We start from the raw sequence: 22,332 nt of genomic DNA, 5'->3' as shown, positions 1-22,332 counted from the left end.
TCCGAAAACCAGTATTTGTGTCATTCTCAAAACTTTAGGCCATGACTGTAGGATGTTTACACTCTACACTTTGTGGAGTCTGCGGACATCATGCCACTGTTGTTGCGCTAATTATAAGACGTCTTTTAGGATTTTAGTGGAATTAAGACTTCTTGTAAATTGGTTTTAGTGAGTGAGTGGGAAATGCAGGACATTTAAGTTTAAGACGCTCTTGCCATCACTTCCGCTCAGACTTAATGGTAAACATTTATCTCAGAGATAAATATTTGTAGATGCTTTTCAGTAAAATGTAGTCACAATACTTTTAGAAGGAAGTCTGATCAATGGCAGCCGGTGGGACAGGAATCAAAGGAAGTTTTTCAAGCCCTGCTCCCCCCTAATGCGTCTCATTAGACGTCTCAGTAACATTTCAAAGTGTATACATGTGCGTTTTTTTCTGTTTCCTGCTGGACAATCTCAGCATTAATGGAGTATTGTGAGCTTTGTGCATGTCTTTGGTGGTCTGACTTTTTTGTGTGTGTCTACGCTGATTAGAGGTAAAGTTATGACATTTACATTTACAGCATTTATCAGACGACCTTATCCAGAGTGACTTACAATCGGTAGTTACAGGGACAGTCCCCCTGGAGCAACTCAGGGTGAAATGTCTTTCTCAGGGACACAATGGTAGTAGGTGGTGTTCGAACCTGGGTCTTCTGGTTCATAGGCGAGTTACCCACTAGGCTACTACCACCCATTTAATGGCAAATTTTTACAATGCTTTGTTTCAATATGCATGCACCAGCACGCCAATGTGACTTCAGCTGCCTTCTTCCTACGGTGTATTTTTTTTCTTGCCTTTGTGTGAGTTTCATGCATGATCTGCAGGAAGCATGTCTCCCTGAAGCAGATGCTGGAAGTGTGACTCTCCTCACCCAGACATTTGACCTGCAACACCTGGCTTAGTTTCGCATAGGTATTTGAGGCTGAATGGAAACATTAGATATAAGAGATAGCAGAATGTGTGTGGATTTTGGATAAGAGGAGGTAAGGGAAAACTGCCTGACTTACTGCCATTGTGTCCCTGAGCAAGACACTTAACCCTGAGTTGCTCCAGGGGGGACTGTCCCTATAACTGTTTCATACACTGCCACTGAGGATGTTACTACTGTAAATCGCTCTGGATAAGTGTAAGTGCAGTAATACAGTGCATACTATTACATTTAAAAGATACAACGCTGGTACAAGTCAGTGTTCTAAGGGACAGTCTGTGTTTCCTGCCATCTTCTCAGTGTCCATGGGAGATGTCAATACCTGAGGTATGTCCTACGGCCTTGACATGTATACACAAAAAAAGTACAAACAAATAAAGTATATAATCTAGAAGGCAGAAAAGAAATATAAGCACGTTATATATTCATTTGCACCACTTCTGGAGATCTGGCACCTTTTGTCTGTTTGCATTAGTAACCTTGCAGTAATACCTTCAGTAAAGTAAACTTCCTTAACCTTTTCTGTCCGTTGTAATATGGTTGGGTTTCAGACCAGAAATTATAATAATCTTTTTAGATATTTATTATCTGTCTAGTTTTTTTCATTAGGCTAATGTTAAAAGCAGAAAAAAAATCTTCTTTGGTGTCCATTGTGGTCCAGTGTAATGCATAAAGCAGAAAACTCTTTATTCTTCAGACCTGGCATGAGGGATTACTCTTCTTTTAAACAAGGCATTAGCACTGGTCTCATTGCATTCTCTGAAGTTGCTTGTCCACCCTCTCATTGATGCTTGTACCTTATCCTAAAGCTAAACGCACTGTCTGTGTAAACTCTGAGTAAAGGTACTTAAGCGCAAGCCAAATGACAAGTCACCCTTTAATGACAAGCCCACATTTTTATTAAAGCCTCTGGAGGGCTTTAGATGATAATACCTTCAAAAGCACATCCTCCGCATTCAACACACCCTTCCTGAAAAGAAGCTAACAATGTTCATACCAGTAATTTTCAAACGCTCTGATCTCAGACTTTTTTCTTTCTCTTTCTCAGCATGAATATAGTTGTTCAGTGCTTTTGGACACAAACCTCTTGACAAATAAGCATATTGTAGAGGGACACCAGCAAAGACAATTAGATCCACAAATGAGGGCTATAACCTCAGGCCGGACCACCTTGTTTGGGTGTATGTTGGTTTATCTAGTCCTTAGGAGCTCCTTTCCAAAATCCCAGAATCACTTTTGATCACTCGCGGAACTTTAAAGTTAAAACAACTGCAAGGGTTAACAAAGACTTTTTAGATGTGCATCTATGTCTTAACTTTTTGCAATATTAAAAAGAAATAGTACAATTTTTAAATCCCTGTGACTGCAAGGTGGACAAGCATGAGGGAATTCTGTTCTCCAGATCAGTGTCTGGGCAGACTGTTGTATTTGAATACATGCCTAGTTAACAAGGAACCATCCAGTCACCTCTAATTGTTTTATTTACAGGGGGGCATCTGTTCTGAAGAAGAGGAGCACAAAAACAATGTATGTGTTTATGGACACTGGTTGGTCATCGGCTAACATGTTAATAAAGTCAACATGCAATTTAATGTTTTGGCCATTGTAACAGGTGCACCATACTAAAACTCCCTGGAAATATGTGTATAACAAATGCAACCTGAGTCCAAGCATAGGTCCAAAATGTTTATAATCATGTTTTTTTTTTTACCTTCAACTTAAATTGTTATATATTGGCTGTATTGTCACAGTAGTCATCGAATATTTTGCCTTTCAAGGCATTTGTTCAATTTGTACAGCGTTGCATGAAAACACCTTTTAGATGTTTTATCTGTAGACAGGAAGCAATAGTCATATTTTGTTGAGTAGTGTTTTTAACATGCAACTCTGTCACACTACTAGCACATGATTCTTATTCTGTGTTTTTCTGATGGTGAAGTCGAGAACATTAACATTAGAACATTAATAATGAGGCCTTGCTTAGGCCCTGTCCTGGGTACCTTTGTGGCACTACTATCCAGCTTGCTCTTGGAGTGATTTTCTTTGGTCAACAGTGGTCTTGATATTCCTCGCTTCCATGCTGCGAGTGTCATGCTGTTTTTTGGTTTATATCAAACACTGTTAGGTTGTATTCAGCTTAAACCCCTTCCCCAATAAGTTACATGATATATCCAGTCAGATAGTAAACCAGCATCTGAATGTACTCACTGATAAAAGACTAAAAGCTATTAGGTAAGATACTCTGGCTAAGACAATGAACTAAATGCTGTAACAAAAAATTACATTTGAGTGCATTTCGAGTGCATTTTTTACACTGAAATACAGATGAAATCATTCAGATATCTTGACATGCTGTAATGACAGATGGATGGGGATTGGACATGTTGGCAGATGTGGGTCTTGATCTGGAATCACTTCGAAATGACATCTTTCTGGCACCAGATTCACACACTTAAAAACCAGGCTGATGCCTGCTTGTCAGGAAAGGGGAGTTGGGGGTTGGGAGTTTAGGGCAGACTGGGGGGGGGGTTAACAGGCCTGAACATGGCCTGCTTCACTGACACGTTCACTTACCACCAGAGGTTCACAAATGGCCATTTCCTTGAGCATTTCCCATTATGCAATGTTTTTATATTGTACAGTAGGGAAATACATGAGCCAAATATGTCTGGTTTGCAGATTGAGTCAAAATACACTGGAATCATTGTTCAAATGGTTAGATAATGGTCAGGTAAATGTTAGCATTAGGATTTTAATGGCATGAGGGGAAAGCAGTTACAAGTCTGTAGCATGAACCATTAAGATAAGTATACCAGGCCACTAGTATGCCTGGGGGTCTTCCACAAGGCATGATTGCCAGAAACTGAGATTTCTCCACTAATAATGGTCCTTACCTCATCTTTCATCTCAACATTTGGATTCAGAGCGCATTTTCTTCTTCAATGTTCTTCGGGCCCCTAGAATCCATGGACCTACCAAATACAGGGTTTAAAAAAATACTAATTCTGTAATTGAGAAATGAAACACAGGTGAAAACTGTACTGACACGTTTTTTCATAACAGCATCTTGGTGTTTATTTCCAGAAATGGTTAAAAAGCTTGAAGGATGAGTCAACTGCGAAGCTCCATTGAGAAAGCAACCGCAACCAGAATTAAAGAATTAAGCTGGAAACTTCCATTTGCAGGTCTGAATGTTGTACAGTGGTGTGGTGGTGATTTTTTCGCTCAGTAAGCAGCGTGCCGTGTGGTTGTGTGGTGAGCTGCACGCACTGCTGGTAGCAATCACGACGAGGTACAGACTTCTGCCAAAGCCTCAGTCTCCAGTGCTCCATGGTTCCAGGCAAATGAGTTCATCGTGTTGTCACAGTCGCAGCTAATCGAAATTTCCCTGTCAACACCGGGTTATTATGGGTTGAGTTTCTTTACCTGTTGATGTTGGGTTTCTCTGCTCCTTGATGTGTGTTGTGCGTAAAGAGACAAAGCTGTTTCAGCAGGTTTATGAGCACCATTCATAGGCGTCTGACATTTTTATCCGAATATGTCAGTGTGTTCGTTAGACAGAGAATCTTGGCTGACCCATATAAGCAGCTTAAAGCAGGACACAGGAGAGGTTTGTCAGTAGTGTCTTTCTCCTTCCAGAAAAAATTAAGGTCACTGAGTCCACAAGATGTGAAAACCTCCTGAGAAATTAGCATCTGACTTGATCTTCATGTTTTAGAAACAACACAAGAGGTCTGAAGAGCCTGTGTAAGCAAAGTGTCTTCCTTGTAGAAAGCACTCAGTGTGATCCTTCAGTTGTTGCTTCGGGCCCAGCATTACATGTAAACAGTCTGACAAGTGATTGGCTGGTGTCTTCATTGGATGGCAGGGTTTTTGTCCCAACATTGTATCATCATACAGGGACATTCTTGACTTATCACCGTTATGGCTGGACGTATCTGCACACCACTCCCTGTTTCTACTCAGTGTCCAAGTCAAATGAACTTCTCATTTTCATCTATGTACATTAATCCAGCGGTTCTGAGCCTGGGAGCGCAGGGGGCGGTATAGTACCTGTCTTTTCTGTATAGTTTTCTGCTTGTAAATTTGTTTTGGTGATGGTAGAAGAGTTTTGCATGTTGTAATTTAGGTTTATTAAATTTTTTTTTTTTTAATAAATGTTCATTTGATTTGCAATTCTCGGCCACCGTAACCAGGTTGTGCATATTATCAAGAGAGAGATGCTAAAATGGATGCTGACAAGGAGAAACGAAGGCAAGCAGCTGATGATTGTATTTTAAACCTTGACATTTAATTTCCCGTTATAGTGTTTATTGTTAAAACACTGTGTGCCTCTCATTTATTTAAATGCATCACACAGCATAACGGTCAGGCTCATGCTCAAGCTGAATTCTGTCAGACTCATGCCGGGTCGGTCATAACTTGTATGGTTTTAGCTCTAATCTATACAACCTATAAGAACAAAATAACAAAAAACTTTTTTTTCCAAATAATGGTTTGTAGTTAATCATTTCGTTCTTTTAATTTGTCAATGCGAGAAGGTTTTGGGGTTGGGGGGTCCTGGCTTGTGTTGTACGCAGGCAGGAGGGCTTCAGGTCAAAAAGGTTGGGAGCCACGGCATTAAGCAACATAGCTCAGACCAGACAAGACATCAACATGCTCAAACATTCTAGACAATTGACAAGATAGGCAATAAACATATTGAAATGGAGGGATCCATGCACATTTTTATTCATTCATGTTGTATACTGACTGAACAGTAGCAGCGGGGATTAGTGATAATTAATATCCCCTTTATCAGGAAAGGCAGTAACAGTGCAACAACACTAGGCAGTGTTGACCTAGCACGTAAGCCCCTGTGTTTCCAGCCTTGGAGTCATCCCGGTCTTCCTCACACAGCCAAGGCATGGGTGGCACACTCAGGCAGTCTCTCCGCACGTTCTCTACAGGGAGGCAGGACCCGGCACTCAGCTGGCCTGGATTCATGTTGGGAGCCCATGTAGTGCCTGCCTTGCCCTGCCAAACAGCAAGGTGGTGCTCCAGCCTCCTCGCTGCATCCATCTTGTCTTTGAGCTGGTGCAGCAGGACCAGGGTCTCCTGACACAGGGCCAAAGTTGTCAGCATGACAACTTCTCATCCTACTAGATGAGAAGAAGGGGTGTCCCCTTTACAGTCGGGGCGTGACGCATGGGTGCTGGGATGGGAGCCAGTCGGCTAAGAGCTGGGGCTCCAGCAGAACTGACTGTCCGCTGTTCACCTGCTAAGTACCATGGTCATTGGGCGTGGCCACAGCCCCTCTAGAACCAGAGAGCCTGAAGGCGGGGCTCAGTGCCAAGTCTGGTGGGGCCCTGGAAGGGTGCAGGCTTGCTGCTCCCACTACGATCGGGGGATAATCCTCCCCGGTCTTTGCCATCTATGCAGTTTTAATAAATGAAAAGAAAACAGCATGAGGGCCAGAAACACACAAATATTGAAGCATAAAACATCGTTGAGCATGTAGAACCACAGCAATGCCGGACATGATGTGTGGGAGAAACTAACTTTTAAAGGGTTTACACACCAAACGAGAAGCAGCATCTAGCCCAGGACCTGTGAATCCACTTCAGGAGCCCTTTAATATTTCAACAGAAAATCTTATGCAATGGTTTTTCAGATTCATAATAAAGGGATTCCTTTCCTCACTGGAGCTAGGAACACAAATACCCTCTTGGGAGGTGGTCTTCTGGTCATCTTTCCATATGTAAACACTTCAGTACATGCCTCCAAAGGTAGACATGTGGTTCAATTTAAAAAATGCATCCACGAATCTTCCAAATCTCATGGCAACCATTCATCTGTGTCTGTCATCTCCCTTGCCTTTTTTCTATTGCAGATTTGCAGTGAGAATGTATCAGTGGTTCATTTCCTGTAAATACCTTTTCTTATGCTTTTGCCTAAAGCCCATCAGTAGCCAGTCTGTAATGCCACACAACTCTTTACTGTAAACTATGACTCTCACCTGTTTTTTTTTTTGTTTTTTTTACACAAAATCCCCTCTTCCTTTACAATTACTGCTTTAAAATTAGTGTTGAACTATGCAGTTGGTGGCCTGTGGTCTTCACAGAGGCAGATGCACAGGGAAATTATGGTCACTGGGCCTTACAAAAGAAGAAGACTGGAGAAGAGTAGAAACTGGTGCATCAGAACCACTAATAAATATGAAATTTTAAAATGTATTAGGTAGTAAATGACAAGCATTAAGCAGAAACACTCAGGTGTAACTGGAGGAAACCTGCACCAACACGGGAAGAGCAGGCAAACTCTACACACAAAGCTATAGCCAAGTTTCAAACTCACAACCTTGGAGTTGTGAGGCAACCGTGTGACCCTACACCGTTGGTCATAGCACATTAGACCAAAAAGGCTCAGGTTCAAATCCCACTTACTATCATTGTATCTTGGTGCATCCCTGCCTGAGTTGCTCAATGGGGGATGTCTTTCTAACTACTAATTGTAAATTGCTCTGGATAAGGACAACTGCTAAATGCAAGAAATATACTTTTAATGTGAAACCATTGTTCAAAAATCTTCCTTCAGGTACAATTTGTGGTTATAGTGTTGAGGAATTTATGAAGAACCACCTGAAACCTGCGACTCGGACGAGCTGTTTTTGGTCCCTGGTTGATGTGACTGCTTCAGATACTCTTCTCGAAACATCATACCCCTGTACAGTGCAGTGTGTGCTCTCAAGACAGTTGTCAGGATGTGTGTATCCCAGACAGCTGGCCTCTTGTTTTTCTGCTGACTGTTGCAGTGCGCTCGTATTTTAGTCATCATAAGAAACACTTATAATGCATAATGATCTCACACATGCAGTGTCCTGATTTATCTTTGTGAAACTGATATATGGCCTGCACATGGTTCAAGTGGACAGGAAGTTCTCTGTTGATCTGGGGATTGTTGCCCCAGTTCACACTGCTGTTTCTATCTTTGTTCCAACTGTGAGTAATCATAAAGGATCATCAGGTCAAATCAAATAAATTACTTCACTGAGATAGGATTATTCCCCTTCTTTATACTCTCTGTGGCCTTGTTTATTTTAGAAAGTTAATATTTTGTTATTTGCCAATGCTCTCTTGTGTCAGGTTGTTATTAATGGGCTTACTGGTAGGCTTAATGGTGCTACCTCTATTTAAATCCAGCCTGCAGGAGTGAGGTGTGCTCATTAAAGCCTTATTTCCACAGATGGAACTCATTTCTTTTTTATATTTTCCAGATCAAGGTCTAACCTTTAGCAGGCTCCATTAATTCGTTAGTCATGAAAAATAACCTCAGAGGCGCCGCAACAGGAGCCTGTCCACTTACTGAAAAGCCTCTTAATGCAAAATGCCTCTTGTTATAGTGTAAGTGTCATGTGCAAATGGCAACCTGGGTATGAGAAATCCTTTTGACGAATAAGAATTAAGTGTAATAAATGTTTAATGCATTTTTTTTATAATTGGGATGCTTTCTACCCAGTTTTGTACCTTTCTGTTAGGTGTAGCTATTAAAGCACCTGATTTACTCAACAGTTACAACCCACATGGCCCAGTTTTTGCAGTAATGTACCAGTGCAGTTTCACAGCAAAAATGTTCAGTTTCATAATGATCGGCTATCTTTAGAATACAGCCATTGCCCATATGAGCATATGACTTAGGGCCCAGTCGGCTATAATGTAACTTTCATATGTCTTACACGCAGCTGGCACACACCAGGTTGAAGGGATCCCAGTCTCAGGTGGAATGTACATCCTAACAGGCCCACGGTTTTCCGCCTGGCGTCTCTTTTCCAGCTGCAGCCCAGCGGGCAGGAAGCCTATTAGCATGGTGACCTGGCCCTTACAAGCACAGCACAGCAGGGCCACCCTCCAGAACAATCAGGCGAGGGAAATGTTACCAAGGGACTATAAACCGGCACAGTAAGATAATGTAGAAAAGCTCAGGCAAACGATCACCACGAGACACCAGCGGCGAGGAACAATTACAAGAATAACTATAAAGGGAGGATGGGGCATTTTCATTAGTTACTACACAAGAAGAAAATGGGTCTAGCATTCATCAAAATGGAGTTTTCTCTTCCACCCAGGCAACCATGAAGGGCAAACAACAGCAGCATTATTTTACTGCTAACAACCTCAACAAAAAGCACATTCTCTTATCTATAGTATAGTGTGTCACACAAAGAACAAAAATTGTTCCAATACTCTTTTGATACTCTTGAATATGTACAGTTATTATAAATTTACTCTGCAAAATCCAGGTTAAGCGAAAAGGATCATGTGCTCACAGAAGCGAATGCCCAGTGGAAATGTATGGTAGTAATGTGGATGTGCTGAATGAAGCAGTGCAGTAAACCAGAACTGAAAATCAGATGTTCCATGCACATTACTGTATTAAATGGACTCAGAAAATGACCATGTGGACGGACACGCACCCCATTTCTTATGCATTTTGATAGATTTTTCGTAATGTGGGTTAAACCCTTAAAGGATTTTTTTCTAGGGAGACACAACATGGGCCAATATGTGACATAGCATTTTCATTAGACAATCAATCTTTTCTCAATGTGAATATGTCTTATGAGTATGTTTTTACATTAATAATGTTAAATAAGAAGGCTTCCATTAGATTAGGAACACTAGTGCCATGGGTGTTCATTACTGGTTTAAGAAAAAAAGCCATAAAAAGTCAGATTGTCTAATAAACCACGTTTAAGAGTGAATCAGATTGACTGTCAGATTGAAGGCCAGTAGAATTTTCTAGAAAAAAGTGTGTGTAATTTAACTTTTTATGGTTCAGATTTGCACAAGGTCATCACCCTTAAACAGGCAGGCCAATGGAGTATGGATGATAGGCAGTAACTGCGCCAAATATGATAAACATGACACTAATCTTGCAGTGACAGATGTGAGCTAAGTGAGCAGGACAGGTGCCAGCCAGGTGGAAATCGCATTATGCTCCGGATATTTGAATGGATCTGGATGTGCAGGTTTATGAAATGAATCACACAGTCAAAATACACTTCTGTTTTTTTTTCTGCATTTCCAGCAAGGCTTTGGACACAGTAAGTCAAGCTCGTTTTGCATGTTCCCTTGTCAGTCTCGGCGTTCTGGACATGCAATATCTGCAGATGTTCAGATTTGCTCATCGTTCCAATCCACCTTCCCTTGATGTTTATGTAACGTCCAGCAATGAAAGAAACCTGGAAGGAGTTTTCCTGTACACACCAGGAGCAAGATGACCATTCAGCGGTTGGGGATGCTGGAAGTGGGACACATACGAAGACCATATGTCCCCCACCCCCCCACGCCCGTCTGTCCGGGTTTATTTTTGTGAGTGTCACGCTGCCTGCCTCTGCACAGTAGGCCTGCTCTTTCAGGAGAATGCCCACGGCCTCCACACACCTCAAAAGAATTTTGTGTCCCACCGATATACTGTGCACCCTGCAGTCTGAATTATGTTTAAAGTACATTTAATATGTGAATATGGTGTTGGAACGCAGCCATGAGGTCAAAATGCTGACTTGTACACACCAGGATGGCTACAGGTTGCGTAGTACCATTGCACCAAGCTGCCATGCATGGGTCCCCTCTTTTATAACTTGCCATCTCTTGTTAATGTTTCCGAGTCGATTATCCCACCAGGAATCAGTCAATTGTTAGCATAAGCCTGAGCGTTGAAAATGGAAACTGCCTGATAATTGGATGTCAGTGTTAGTTTCCTGTAGTGACCTTCTTTATAGCTGTTGTCTCGGGCCTTTGTTGTTAACAGGATGCCTGTGGTGAAGGCTTCAGGAGAACACGGAGGAAAAACACAAAAAGTTTCATTTAAGAGAAGCCTCTACTCTAATAACTTTAACTGATATTCATTCACACACTGCTCTCATCTCACTGGTGATTTCAATCAGCATCACAAACACACACAATCTCCCTGGTGACAATGATACTGCATCAACAAAAAGTAATTAAAGATTGAGCACGCATGGCAGTGAATGAAAGTCTCTCTGGGCCCTGGGGCTCCTGTCATTTTATCTTAAACCAGATCTAAACCAGTGTTTATTGTTTTTAAAATATCATAAATTATAGTATGGTTAATATTGTTCATGCTTATATGTCTTGCCTTGAAGTGACATCTTGATTGATGGCACCTTTAGCAACGTGGTGAAAAAAGGACAAGTGATCTGCTTGATCACATCACCTTTGACCTCAAGACTCCAGACTATGTGAGGCATGTAACATGCAGGTAGGCATCTCCGAGCTGAGGCTGTCAGTGTCAAAGCTGTCACAGAAATCTTGATGTATTGGTTTGTGTGTGTGTGTGTGTGTGTGTGTGTCACTGCCAGATCGTTGTCATGTCTATTTGAATTTATTCCATTACCTTTCATTATCAGATGAGACAAAAAATATATGTCAACTTTGAAGGCATTCGAAGATATTCTGGTGTGATTATGATTAATCATAATCATATTGTCTCCATATTCCTGCTTCTAGACTAGCATGCTCACTTCAAATAATCTAAGCCTGTGGTCCCTTTCGGAAGCACTTGCATTTGAAATGGAGCCATTATGTAGAGCACCCCATGGTACCCCGAAAGGCATTTACATTAACAGTCAAAAACTATGCGCGTGGGGGCTATTCTGAGAAAACAAACCCAGAAAATAATTTTTTTCTAGCAGCCTTGCTCAGGACAGTTATATCCTTCATGGTACAAGGGTGTGGAACGCTGCAAATGTTTTCATTGCCTAAAGTATGCAGAGCCTAAGTTGTGCATTTGTATTTATTACGTATTGTGTTGTTTGATAGTTTTGAGTCTTTGGGGTTAATTTTTTTTTACAGTGTTACAGTACTCTGTAATAGATCTGTAAATGGGTGGTGTGATTACTGATGAGCACGGGACGTTATGATGGGGTGCCACGGAGCGCCCCGCCCTTCACGTCAGCCTCCGCTTCCCGGCGCGACGTATCCCGAGACGCATCCCGCTCCAACTTCCAGTCCCACGGAGGCTCACCAGGACCCGCGCAGCGCGGATTTCGCGCGTCACATTTTTTTCATGAAAAACTTTTTTTTTTTTTATCGTGCGGCCGGAATAACCGCGTACAGCAGATAATTCCCGAAAAAAAAAGTCTGAGCTGCCACATCACGCGCCACTGATTATTGCATCGTTATTCATTTTTTTCGTTGGAGGTCGGAATTATGACACTTTGTGACGCGCCTCGACTGGACTCGTTTACCGGCTGCATGGTAAGATTTGTGCATTTCTCCCAACGACACTGTCCTGTGGTGGCTTCGCATTCACATTCGTTTGCACTGCACTGATAATAATAATTTGCCGGTTAAATGAATGGGAGCTGCTACTACCGCAGTGAGCCGCTGTCGGGGTTCGAACATGGCCCGCCTGCCCGGCCGAGTGGCGGCGCTGCTGCTCCTCACGGCCGCGCTGCTTCTCCGGCCCGGATCCTGCTGCCCGCGGCCGTGCGCCTGTCACCAGCCCGCGGAGGTGCACTGCACGTTCCGGTCCCTGCCGAGCGTCCCCGCCGGGATACCCGGACAGGTGGAGCGCATGAACCTCGGGTACGACGCTCTCCTCGTACTGATGATGAGGTCACGTACGACAAGAAAAAACGTTTTTTAAAGCCACGATCATGTATACTGTGGGTTTCCCACTTCAGGTTTAACAGCATTGGCAGGATCACTGACAGATCTTTTGCTGGCTTACGGAAACTAGAGCTTCTCATGATGCATGGAAATGACATCCACAACATACCCAATGGAGCCTTTAAAGACCTGAAATCTCTCCAGGTAGTACTGAAATACTATTTTTTTATAAGGTGTAATTCATCAATAAGTCTATATTTAGCAAAACATTAATATCAGCTTCTTAGCTTCAGTGGTGCTGAAATATGTCCACCATTTCTTTCAGATGCTGAAACTGAGCTACAACAAACTGAGGGTGATCAGTAGACATTCCCTGTACGGGCTCTTGGGTCTTGCCAGGCTGCACCTGGACCACAACCGGCTGGAGTTCATTCACCCAGACACCTTCCAGGGCATGACCAACCTGCGCCTGATACACCTGGAAGGCAACCAGCTGCAGCAGCTCCATCCTCTTACTTTCGCCACCTTCTCTATGCTGGGCAACTTTCATATCTCCACCCTCAGACACCTGTATTTGTCAGAGAATGGACTCAACACACTGCCCCGGAAGATGCTGGAAGGCATGCCACACCTGGAGAACCTGTTTCTCCACGGAAACCCTTGGACTTGTGACTGCAGGATGAAGTGGTTCAAAGAATGGAACAGACAGTTTCCAGGTTATTATGAGCACTAGTTATATTCATAGTAAACCTTCAAAATGTCTCCTGTGGCTTGATGTCTGTTCGTAAATGTTCCATTTGAAGTTTGTGTATTTCTTGTTCCAGGCGTCCTGAAATGTAAGAAAGATAAAGCTTATGAAGGTGGTCAGCTGTGTCCCATGTGTTTCTCTCCAAACCATCGGAAGAGGAAGGCCGTTCTCGATTTGGAGAACCTTTCCTGCTCCAGCCCGGTGATCAGCTCTGCCCATAGAGCAACATCACTAGAGGACGTGCAGGAGAGCGAGGTTTTATCAGACGAGGACTTTCACTCAGCTCTGGGAAACATCTCTCTGGGCTTGACAGATGAGCATGGAAACAAAGTGGATCTGGAGTGCATCGTCAAAGATCGCAGTGGGTCTACCAAGGTTGGTTGGGAAATCATCAGCACGTTCCAGATTGCGACCAATATCAGTTTCCTTGTTGACCTGGAGTGCCCCATTGACAGAGGAGACTATGAGAGGCTTTGGAGGCTGATTGCGTATTACAGTGATACGCCTGCCCATCTGAAAAGGGAGATCATGCTGAGCAAAGATCCTGCCATCAGCTACAGGTATCAGCAGGACGTGGAGCGGGACGCCCTCTACTACACTGGAGTGAAAGCTAACGTCCGTGCCAGTCTTGACTGGCTCATGCAGTCAACTGTAGACTTGCAGCTGAACCGGCCTGAGTCCACAGGAAAGAATGTCAAGCTGATTTTCAGCTCCAAGGTGTCTGAAATGTTGGACACTGAAGTCGTCAGAAGCCAGAGCAGGGGGTGGGTTTTGGTCGAGCTTAAAAACACCACCAGGACCGTGTTTGTGTCTGTGGTCGGCAGCCCAGCTCAGATGGAGTGTAATGTGCAAAGCTCAGGGGACCCATCTCTCAGCTGGCGGTTTCCAGATGGCTCGAAGGTGGAAGCACCGTACAGCAGCCCAGATAACAGGGTGTCTGTATCCAGCTCTGGGGTGCTGGCTATTAGGTCTGTGGAGCACTCGGACTCTGGGATATACTACTGTATTGCACGACTGGACGGTGATGTGAGTGTCCTCCCTTTTCGTCTTTCGGTGGAGGAATCGTCGAGTCCGCCAGCAGGAGGAGAGGGAGTTACTGACCCCTTGAGTGGCCTTGTAGCTCATCCAGTGAATCTACCTTGTGCTGCTTCTGGATCACCCGATGCCGAGCTGCACTGGATTCTGCCAGACAGCCATGTGGTGAGCTTTAGAGCCAACTCCTCTGGGGCTCTTGTGTCTGCAAGCGGCACTCTGACAATTCCCCACGGACAGATTTCAGATAACGGATATTATAAATGTGTTGCTGTCAGTCAGTATGGTGTGGACTCTCTTGCCACCAAAGTGACCCTCTCAAGGCCGCCAGGAGGGCGGCCTCTCCGGCAATTTCCCAGCAGGCCCCAGCCAGCAGCAGGTATCTCCACCAAAATAAAAGCCCCCCAAGAGGAAGAGGGGGAGTCATCTGGGGTGGAGGAGGTACAGCAGAAGGTGAACCTAAGGCAGGTAGATGGCATGAATCGAAGGAGAGGCCCACATGTTGGCATACAGCGGGGACATCCTTTTCGGAGGCGTCCAGTTATTCAAAGAAAACCAGTCCAGCTTGGCTCTGATGGAAAACATAACACTACAACCCAGACCAAGAGAAGAGGTGGCATGTCAAACATCCAAATAGATCCAGAACGCTGGGCTAATATTCTGGCAAAGGTCCGTGACAGAACAAAACCCACAATGCTCACTGAAGTTCCAGCCCCAACAGAGCAGCCACGTGAGGCTGACACAGTCACCACAAAGATGACAAGGACATCTGATAGCTCAGAAGGATCAACCCCAGATGAGTATCTTCCACAGACAGACGTGTCATCAACAGTCACCATCCCCCCTACTTCTGCCCTGCCCACAACAAGCTTTCTAGACATAAAGGCCTTTTATTCCAAAGATCAGACACATGTGACCTATCAAATATCTGCTCCAGAGACTGATGCAGACACAGAAGCAATAACATACATTGCATACATCCCACAGTCAACAGAAGCTCCACAGACTTCCAGTCGCGGCTTCCCAGGATCCGAGCTTCAGAGTGAGAGCAAAGAAAGTGTTCCCTCATATGGCTTCACTTTACAGGAAAGCCAGAGTCACACAGCAAATGGTAGTACTGTAGCCATCCAGAGTGCTGTGGATCATAATGAGAGCAATACATTGAAGAGCTTGGAGGCCTGGAGTGAGTCTCAGAATGGAATAGCTGACCTCAGCCATTTTTTAACAACTGCAGAGCCTCGGTCCAAACCATACACACAAGATAAATATGCTGATGCGCATCCTGAGACAACAGCAGCAATGACTGTACTGGCAACGCAAGACAAACAAAAGGCAACGACTCAGGAGCAGCAGAGCCAGTCAGAACTTTCCCATTCCTCTGTGGAGATGAGCACTGATGTCCCAGCAATCAAACCCGGTTCAGGAGGGAGAAGGGGAAAGCAAACCAAATCCTTCCTCGACAAGCCCTCTCGTACAAAACCCTCAAGAAAGAGGCTAGGGGACAAAAGGAAAAGGCCCAACCGAGTGAAGAACAAGCATAAGGGCTCCAAATCATCTACAGCTGACACACCAACATTCATTTCCATGTCTGTCAACAGGGCCAAGGCAAACCCTTTGCCTGAAATAGACCTGCTCACTCAGGCCAATGGCACATCAGCCAAGGTGGATAACAGTGTTCCACTTACTGACACAAAAGTGACATCATCAGACAGAATGAGTCACCAGGAGAACACAGTCTCTTTGTATAACAGCAGGGCAGCCCCTTCGCCCACGTCCTCTGTCTTCGAAAAAAATGACACTCGATTAATCAATGCCCAGCCACCTAATAATTCAAAAGGCACCACAACAGCACCAGCGCCAGCAGGCACCACTCTGACTTGGACGGAGAGGGGCAGGAAGGTATTTTCCACTTCACCAGACAGCTCTCATAAGACAACCAGCGAGCAGAGGTTTACAAGCTTCCGCCCCGTGGCTGTTAAACCCAACGAAGAGACACAAAGGGAGGCTGAAACAGGAGGCTTCAGGTTAAAGACAAGCTCCAACAAGTCCACTGAAATGTCTTACTCAAATGAGAAAGTCGTATCGGGTGCAAATCTCACCATAGCAGCTGACCAGAAACAAATAATAGAGTTGGAAATGCGACCTACTGAGGAGGCCATGAACAAGTCCCAACAGCAGTCATTCTCCTCATCTGACCCTAGAACCCATCCTGACGTTGCTACAGGCCACAACTCACAAATTCCCAGTGGTTCAAATGACGCAAAAATTCATGGGAAGTCTCATCACAGGAGTCAAGTTAGAAAATTCCTCACATCACCTAGAATCTTTCTGGAACCTTCCAAAAGTAATGTTTCTGAAAGTAATCCTAGCACAGCCTCACCAGGAAATTATTCTGAGCTAGAAAGATTCTCCGCTCCCCTGAAACCTGAACTGTCAGAGGAAAGTAAAGGAGTCTCTTATCCAGTGACACCACAGCCTACAGCGGTAGCTTCTGTAGCAACAGCGCCCTTATCTGGAGCCATTAGTACTACATCTCAGCCCAAAGGTCATCCTAATGTCAAGGTGAATTTTACTTACCTAGACACTCAAAATTGGGATGGCACACAAGATGGCACAAATCTAATTCCTGAAATTCATTCAGAACAAAGAAAGTCCCATCGGTCAGATGACAACATCAACAGGGCATCTGAACAAACAAAACCTGCCAGTGAAAGAAGACCCGGGGAAACTAAACCTAAATGGACTCTTTTAGAAATCCCATCTGTTCAACATGCCACAGTTTCTCCCCCCACCATCCCTACACAACCTAAACCAGAAGCACCACTGGAGATAACGTGGCCAGCAGGTCCAGCTTTGAGAGGAAGGCCAAAAATTATCTCAACTAACATCACTACCATCACTGTGCCTGCTGAAACAGATGCCTATTTGCCGTGTATGTTTACCGGGGAACCCACGCCCTTCCTTTCCTGGACTAAAGTTTCTACAGGTACTGTAGAAAAAAAAAAATGTGAAAAAGTGTTTTATAGAGAAATTTACTTTCAACTGTTTCAGTTGACACTATGACTTGTTCATATATTTTCCTCTGTATAAAATTTTATTGTATCTTTTTTTCAGGAGCAAGTGTGGCTCAGAACACAAGGATTCAAAGATTTGAGGTCCACTCAAATGGCTCTCTGGTCATTCACAACACCCAACCCACAGACCGTGGCCAGTACCTCTGCAGTGTTCAAAACCAGTATGGTGTGGAGAAGGCACTGGTCACCCTTATTGTTCTTTCTCAGCACCCCAAAGTCCTTAGTCCACGATACCTTGATGCCACTGTCCACATGGGCAAAAGTATCAATCTTGACTGCCAATCCCAGGGGGAACCTACACCAAGGATCACTTGGGTGCTTCCAAATAGAGCAATTGTTCACACGGGTGCTCTGCCGAGCAGTGTCACTGAGCAGCGGGTGGCACTCTATGCAAATGGCACTCTGCGGATCAGCCTTGCTAACTTTTTAGACAGAGGGATTTACAAATGCATCGCCAGCAATGCCGCTGGAGCAGACACTGTTACTGTGAACCTTCGTGTTGCCACTGCTTCACCAACTATTAAGCAGGCTCGATATGAGAACATGTCTCTCCCAGAGGGTACATCTGCTTACTTACACTGCTCCGCCCATGGAATCCCCCCACCCACCGTCCGCTGGACCGTCCCTGATGGCATGAGCCTCCGGGCCTCTCAGTACATGAATGGACGCAACATGTTTGTCTTTCCCAATGGGACTCTGCATATGCAAGACACCGGACCTGCAGACAGTGGCAAATATGAGTGCACTGCCAGCAATGCAGTGGGAATGTCCTGGAGAACTATTGTCTTGACTGTTGTTAAGACCATCTCATCAAGAAGAGCTAAAATCAGCACATCCTCACCCAAGAAAACAACTGTGAGCTATGGAGGTCATCTGCGCCTGGACTGCATTGCCTCTGGAGATCCCCAGCCCAGGATTATTTGGAGAACACCATCCAAGAAGCTTGTTGATGCACACTACAGGTACAAAGATTTTACATTTTTACATATGTAAGACACAGGGTTAAAGGTTCGACATATGGAAACTAAATAAACTACAGTCTCAGATCAATGTGGGTTTCACAAAAATCTGTGATAATTCAGTTTATCAACTTAATAGTGTCATAAGCTGTTAAAACAGTAGGGAATAATATTAATTTTACAATCTTTAGTTAATGACTACACAATTTGGATAATAGTGTCGACATAATAGGGGTGGTAGTAGCATAGTAGGTAACTCATTCACCTATGAAAAGACACAGGTTCAAACCCCACTTACTACCATTGTTTCCCTGGGGAAGACACGTAACCCTGAGTTGATCCATGGGGACTGTCCCTGAAACTGTTGATTCTAAGTCTGGATTAGGGTGTAAAAAAGAATCATGCCATAAATTTGGCATTTATTTCCAATAAACTTGATTTGTGTTTCTTGATTATTTATCTTTATGTGTTGTAGATACCTGGAACTTATGTTCTTTTCCTATGTTTTTCATTTCCAGCTTTGATCCAAGATTTAAGGTGTTTACCAATGGAACACTCGTTGTTCACACTCTGACAGAAAAGGACGAAGGCGACTACCTGTGCATTGCCCGAAATAAAATAGGTGATGACTATGTACCACTCAGGGTCAATATTCTAGCCAAACCAGCAAAGATTGAACAAAAGACCCTGGCAGATCAAAACATAATGCATGGTAGCAGCCTTAAGATTGACTGTGTGTCTTCGGGGTTACCTTATCCCCAAATTCAATGGGCCCTGCCTGATGGAACCATGATAAATAGTGTTATGACCCACACCGGCAGTAGCAGCAGACGTTCTCGACGATATGTAGTATTTGACAATGGCACCCTCTACTTAAATGACATTGGGATGCATGAGGAAGGAGACTACACTTGCTATGCCGAGAACCAGATTGGAAAGGACGAAATGAAAGTGCATGTTAAGGTGGTGGCACATATGCCAGTTATCCGGAACAGGACATATGGGGTGGTCCAAGTACTGTACGGTGAGTCAGTTTCTCTGAAGTGTAGTGCTAAAGGTGACCCGACTCCCGTCATTCTTTGGTTCTCCCCAAGTAATCGTGCTATATCCTCCACGTCAGACAAGTACCAGTTGCATAACGATGGCACACTGGTCATCCAGAAAGCGCAGCGATTTGATGGAGGAAATTACACCTGTTTAGCCAGAAACAGTGCCGGCCAGGATCGTAAGGTCACCAGAGTGGAGATTCTAGTTTCCCCTCCTGCCATCAGTGGTTTTACGGGTGTAGCAAACACTATCAGAGTAATTGGAATGAAGGATCAACGGAAGCTTGTAGACTGCAATGCCTCAGGCATTCCAGTTCCCCGTGTGACATGGGTTCTGCCTCAAAATGTGGTGCTCCCGGCACCTTACTATGGCAGCAGAATAACAGTTCACCGCAATGGCTCTCTGGAGATCAAATCCCTGAAAAAAAGCGACTCAGCCCATCTGACCTGCATTGCCCGCAATGAGGGTGGGGAGGCCAGGCTTGCTGTACAGTTGGAGGTTCTAGAGGCCGCCGAGAAGCCCCAGCTCAGGGAGCCTAAAACAGACAGCATCCCATTGACTGTGGGCAGTGCTATTGTCCTCAACTGCTCCTTCAAAGGTTCTCCTCCACCACAAGTCACCTGGATCCTTCCCAATGGCTCTGCACTTATGACTGGAGCTCGACTATCTAAATTTTTCCACAGAGGGGATGGTGCGCTGTTGATCAGCAACCCGTCGCTGTCTGAAGCAGGGACTTATCGTTGTTTAGGGCAAAATGTAGTAGGGCTAACTGAGAGGTCGGTGACCCTGAATCCAGGGAGAAAACCAGAGATAAGAAATTTTTACAATACCCCATTAAGTGTAATCAACGGGGAGAACCTCTACCTGCACTGCATGTCCAGTGGTGATCCGGCTCGTCTCATGTGGACCCTGCCGAGCGGAGTGGTGCTCAACCGCCCCCAGCGCGTGGGCCGCTATGCTGTCCTGCCAAACGGTACGCTCAGTATCCAGCAAGCTTCAGTTTATGACAGGGGTTCATACATCTGCCAGGCCACGAATGAGTATGGCAGCGCCTTGATCACAGTACCAGTCACTGTTGTAGCATATCCACCTCGCATCACTAATGGGCCTGGTCCCAACACTTATGCCAAGCGTGGGGCGGCCATCCAGCTGAACTGTGTGACTATGGGCATTCCACCGGCAGAGGTGGCATGGGAGATGCCAGACAGGACTCGGCTCGTGGTCAGACCCCAGCCTTGGCTCTTTGGCAACAAGTATATCCACCCTAAGGGCTCTCTCATCATCCAGAACCCCTCAGCAAGAGATGCTGGTTTCTACAAATGCACTGCCCGAAATGTGGTCGGGGTGGACTTCAAGCGCACATTCCTTCACATCATCTGAGGACCCTACTCATTATCTACTGAGTCAAATGCTATCTTAACACAGTTATACAGGATACATGTAAATAACATAATCATTGGATGCTTTTGAGGATCTTTTTGTTTTGACAATGACAGTTGTTGTCAAATGTATAGACAAGAGTTGTATATACGTGTGTTTGCTTAGCAGCCAAACACTATATTTGTTCACTGTATTAAATATGAACTGGGATCATCAGGGATGTAGTCTAAATTTTATTTTTTTGAGTAAAGTTTTATAGCGTAAACGTGACCAAACTGAAACAGACCAGTTTTTACTTGTGTTTGTATTTAACAAGCATCTTAGAGACCCTTTTAAAGGAACTGGACTGGGCAGAAATGTTTTTTTTTTTTTTTTATTGCTGAGTCAGAAGAAACATTTTGCTGAACATAACAAAAATCTGAAATAAATAAATGACACAGTCAAACAGGTAGTTTGTTTCATTTATGTATTTACACAGTACGCATATATTGTAAATTACTTCCAATGTGTAGTTACTGTCCGTGAGGCCCTGCATTTTCAGATCCAGCATTTTGTCCCAATTTCAAACTATGTTAAATTATATACTTAGAGAAGTTGCTAATGAAAACTTTTCACGCTTTGTAAACCATAAAAATCAGGAAGTCCCGCTTTCAGTCTGTGAGTCGTTGCGACACAAGGAGTCTGGATATCTGGAAGTCCCTTTAGAAATGGGCCTGAGGAATTGTGGCATGCCAGCAGTGTTCCGTGACGTAATCTGTTCCAGTGTAGTTAACCTGAGGTTAGAGGTAATCAGCACAGGCCGCCTCACTCTCCATACAATGTGCAGATGGAGTCTGCAGGAGTTTCCAGTCACCTGATGAAAATCATCAGACCTAAAGTCTGTGTGAAACGCACAAATCCCTCTGGGGCTTGTGGGCCACTGTGAAGAGAGCTCGGTAATTGAAGCCCGGAATGTAAATACCCTTCAGATATTAAATGCATCTTGAAGATTTATGCCCTTTAACATGGACTGTGCATCCCATCTGGCTTTTGGAGGTGTGTGTTATTTTACTCTAAGTAGAGGTGCTTAGGGCTCTTTTAGGACCCAGACTCTGGTCAAATGTGGACCACAGAACAAACGCACATGTTGGACTCACCTGCTTTTAGCATCATACCAGCTTGAAGACGAGGTGGTCCCTGGTGGATTGTATTTACCCTTCATTACTTTAGACTAACAGTCTGATTATTAGGGGTCTGGACTTAAATTGTCTCTCATTCACCTCCTTCAGCAACAGGAAATTGAAAGAAGATGTTCAGGAACAGGGCTTGCAGACCTTTCTCACGAGAACTGGCGTTGCATTTACCTATTACTTTTTTTGTGGTGATAAAAGTAGGACAGGTTATGGATTTGCACTGATTTAAAGGCGCCTGTGGATTACACCTAGTGTTATTTCTGCAAGGGAAAGTGGAGTCCTTAAATGTTTCCATACTTTCTTTCACAGCAAGTTAAACATTCAAAGCCTAAGACAT

At 44.2% G+C, this 22,332-nt stretch overlaps 1 protein-coding gene across 1 annotated transcript; it reads left to right on the top strand.

Annotated features, from left to right (window-relative positions):
• Positions 1-12,075: 12,075 nt before the first annotated feature.
• On the top strand, positions 12,076-21,169 carry mxra5a (matrix-remodelling associated 5a). The gene is made up of 7 exons (XM_028981944.1): positions 12,076-12,229; positions 12,352-12,559; positions 12,658-12,787; positions 12,909-13,299; positions 13,408-17,349; positions 17,478-18,399; positions 18,915-21,169. Exons 2-7 carry the CDS (start codon positions 12,375-12,377, stop codon positions 20,821-20,823), a joined length of 7,479 nt encoding a protein of 2,492 aa, XP_028837777.1. The 5' UTR covers positions 12,076-12,229; positions 12,352-12,374; the 3' UTR covers positions 20,824-21,169.
• Positions 21,170-22,332: the final 1,163 nt, after the last annotated feature.

The sequence above is a fragment of the Denticeps clupeoides genome, chromosome 5, assembly GCF_900700375.1.
Source record: "Denticeps clupeoides chromosome 5, fDenClu1.1, whole genome shotgun sequence".
Taxonomy (NCBI): Eukaryota; Metazoa; Chordata; class Actinopteri; order Clupeiformes; family Denticipitidae; genus Denticeps; species Denticeps clupeoides.
This window is presented reverse-complemented; position numbering and strand designations above follow the sequence as displayed.

What these genes read in the sequence shown, in the direction of transcription:
- mxra5a (XM_028981944.1), top strand. Translation starts at nt 12,375, where the DNA reads ATGGCCCGCCTGCCCGGCCGAGTGGCGGCGCTGCTGCTCCTCACGGCC. An exon ending in GTGGAGCGCATGAACCTCGG is followed by an intron (nt 12,560 to 12,657) that starts GTACGACGCTCT and finishes TTCCCACTTCAG; the next exon opens with GTTTAACAGCATTGGCAGGA. An exon ending in ATGGAACAGACAGTTTCCAG is followed by an intron (nt 13,300 to 13,407) that starts GTTATTATGAGC and finishes TTCTTGTTCCAG; the next exon opens with GCGTCCTGAAATGTAAGAAA.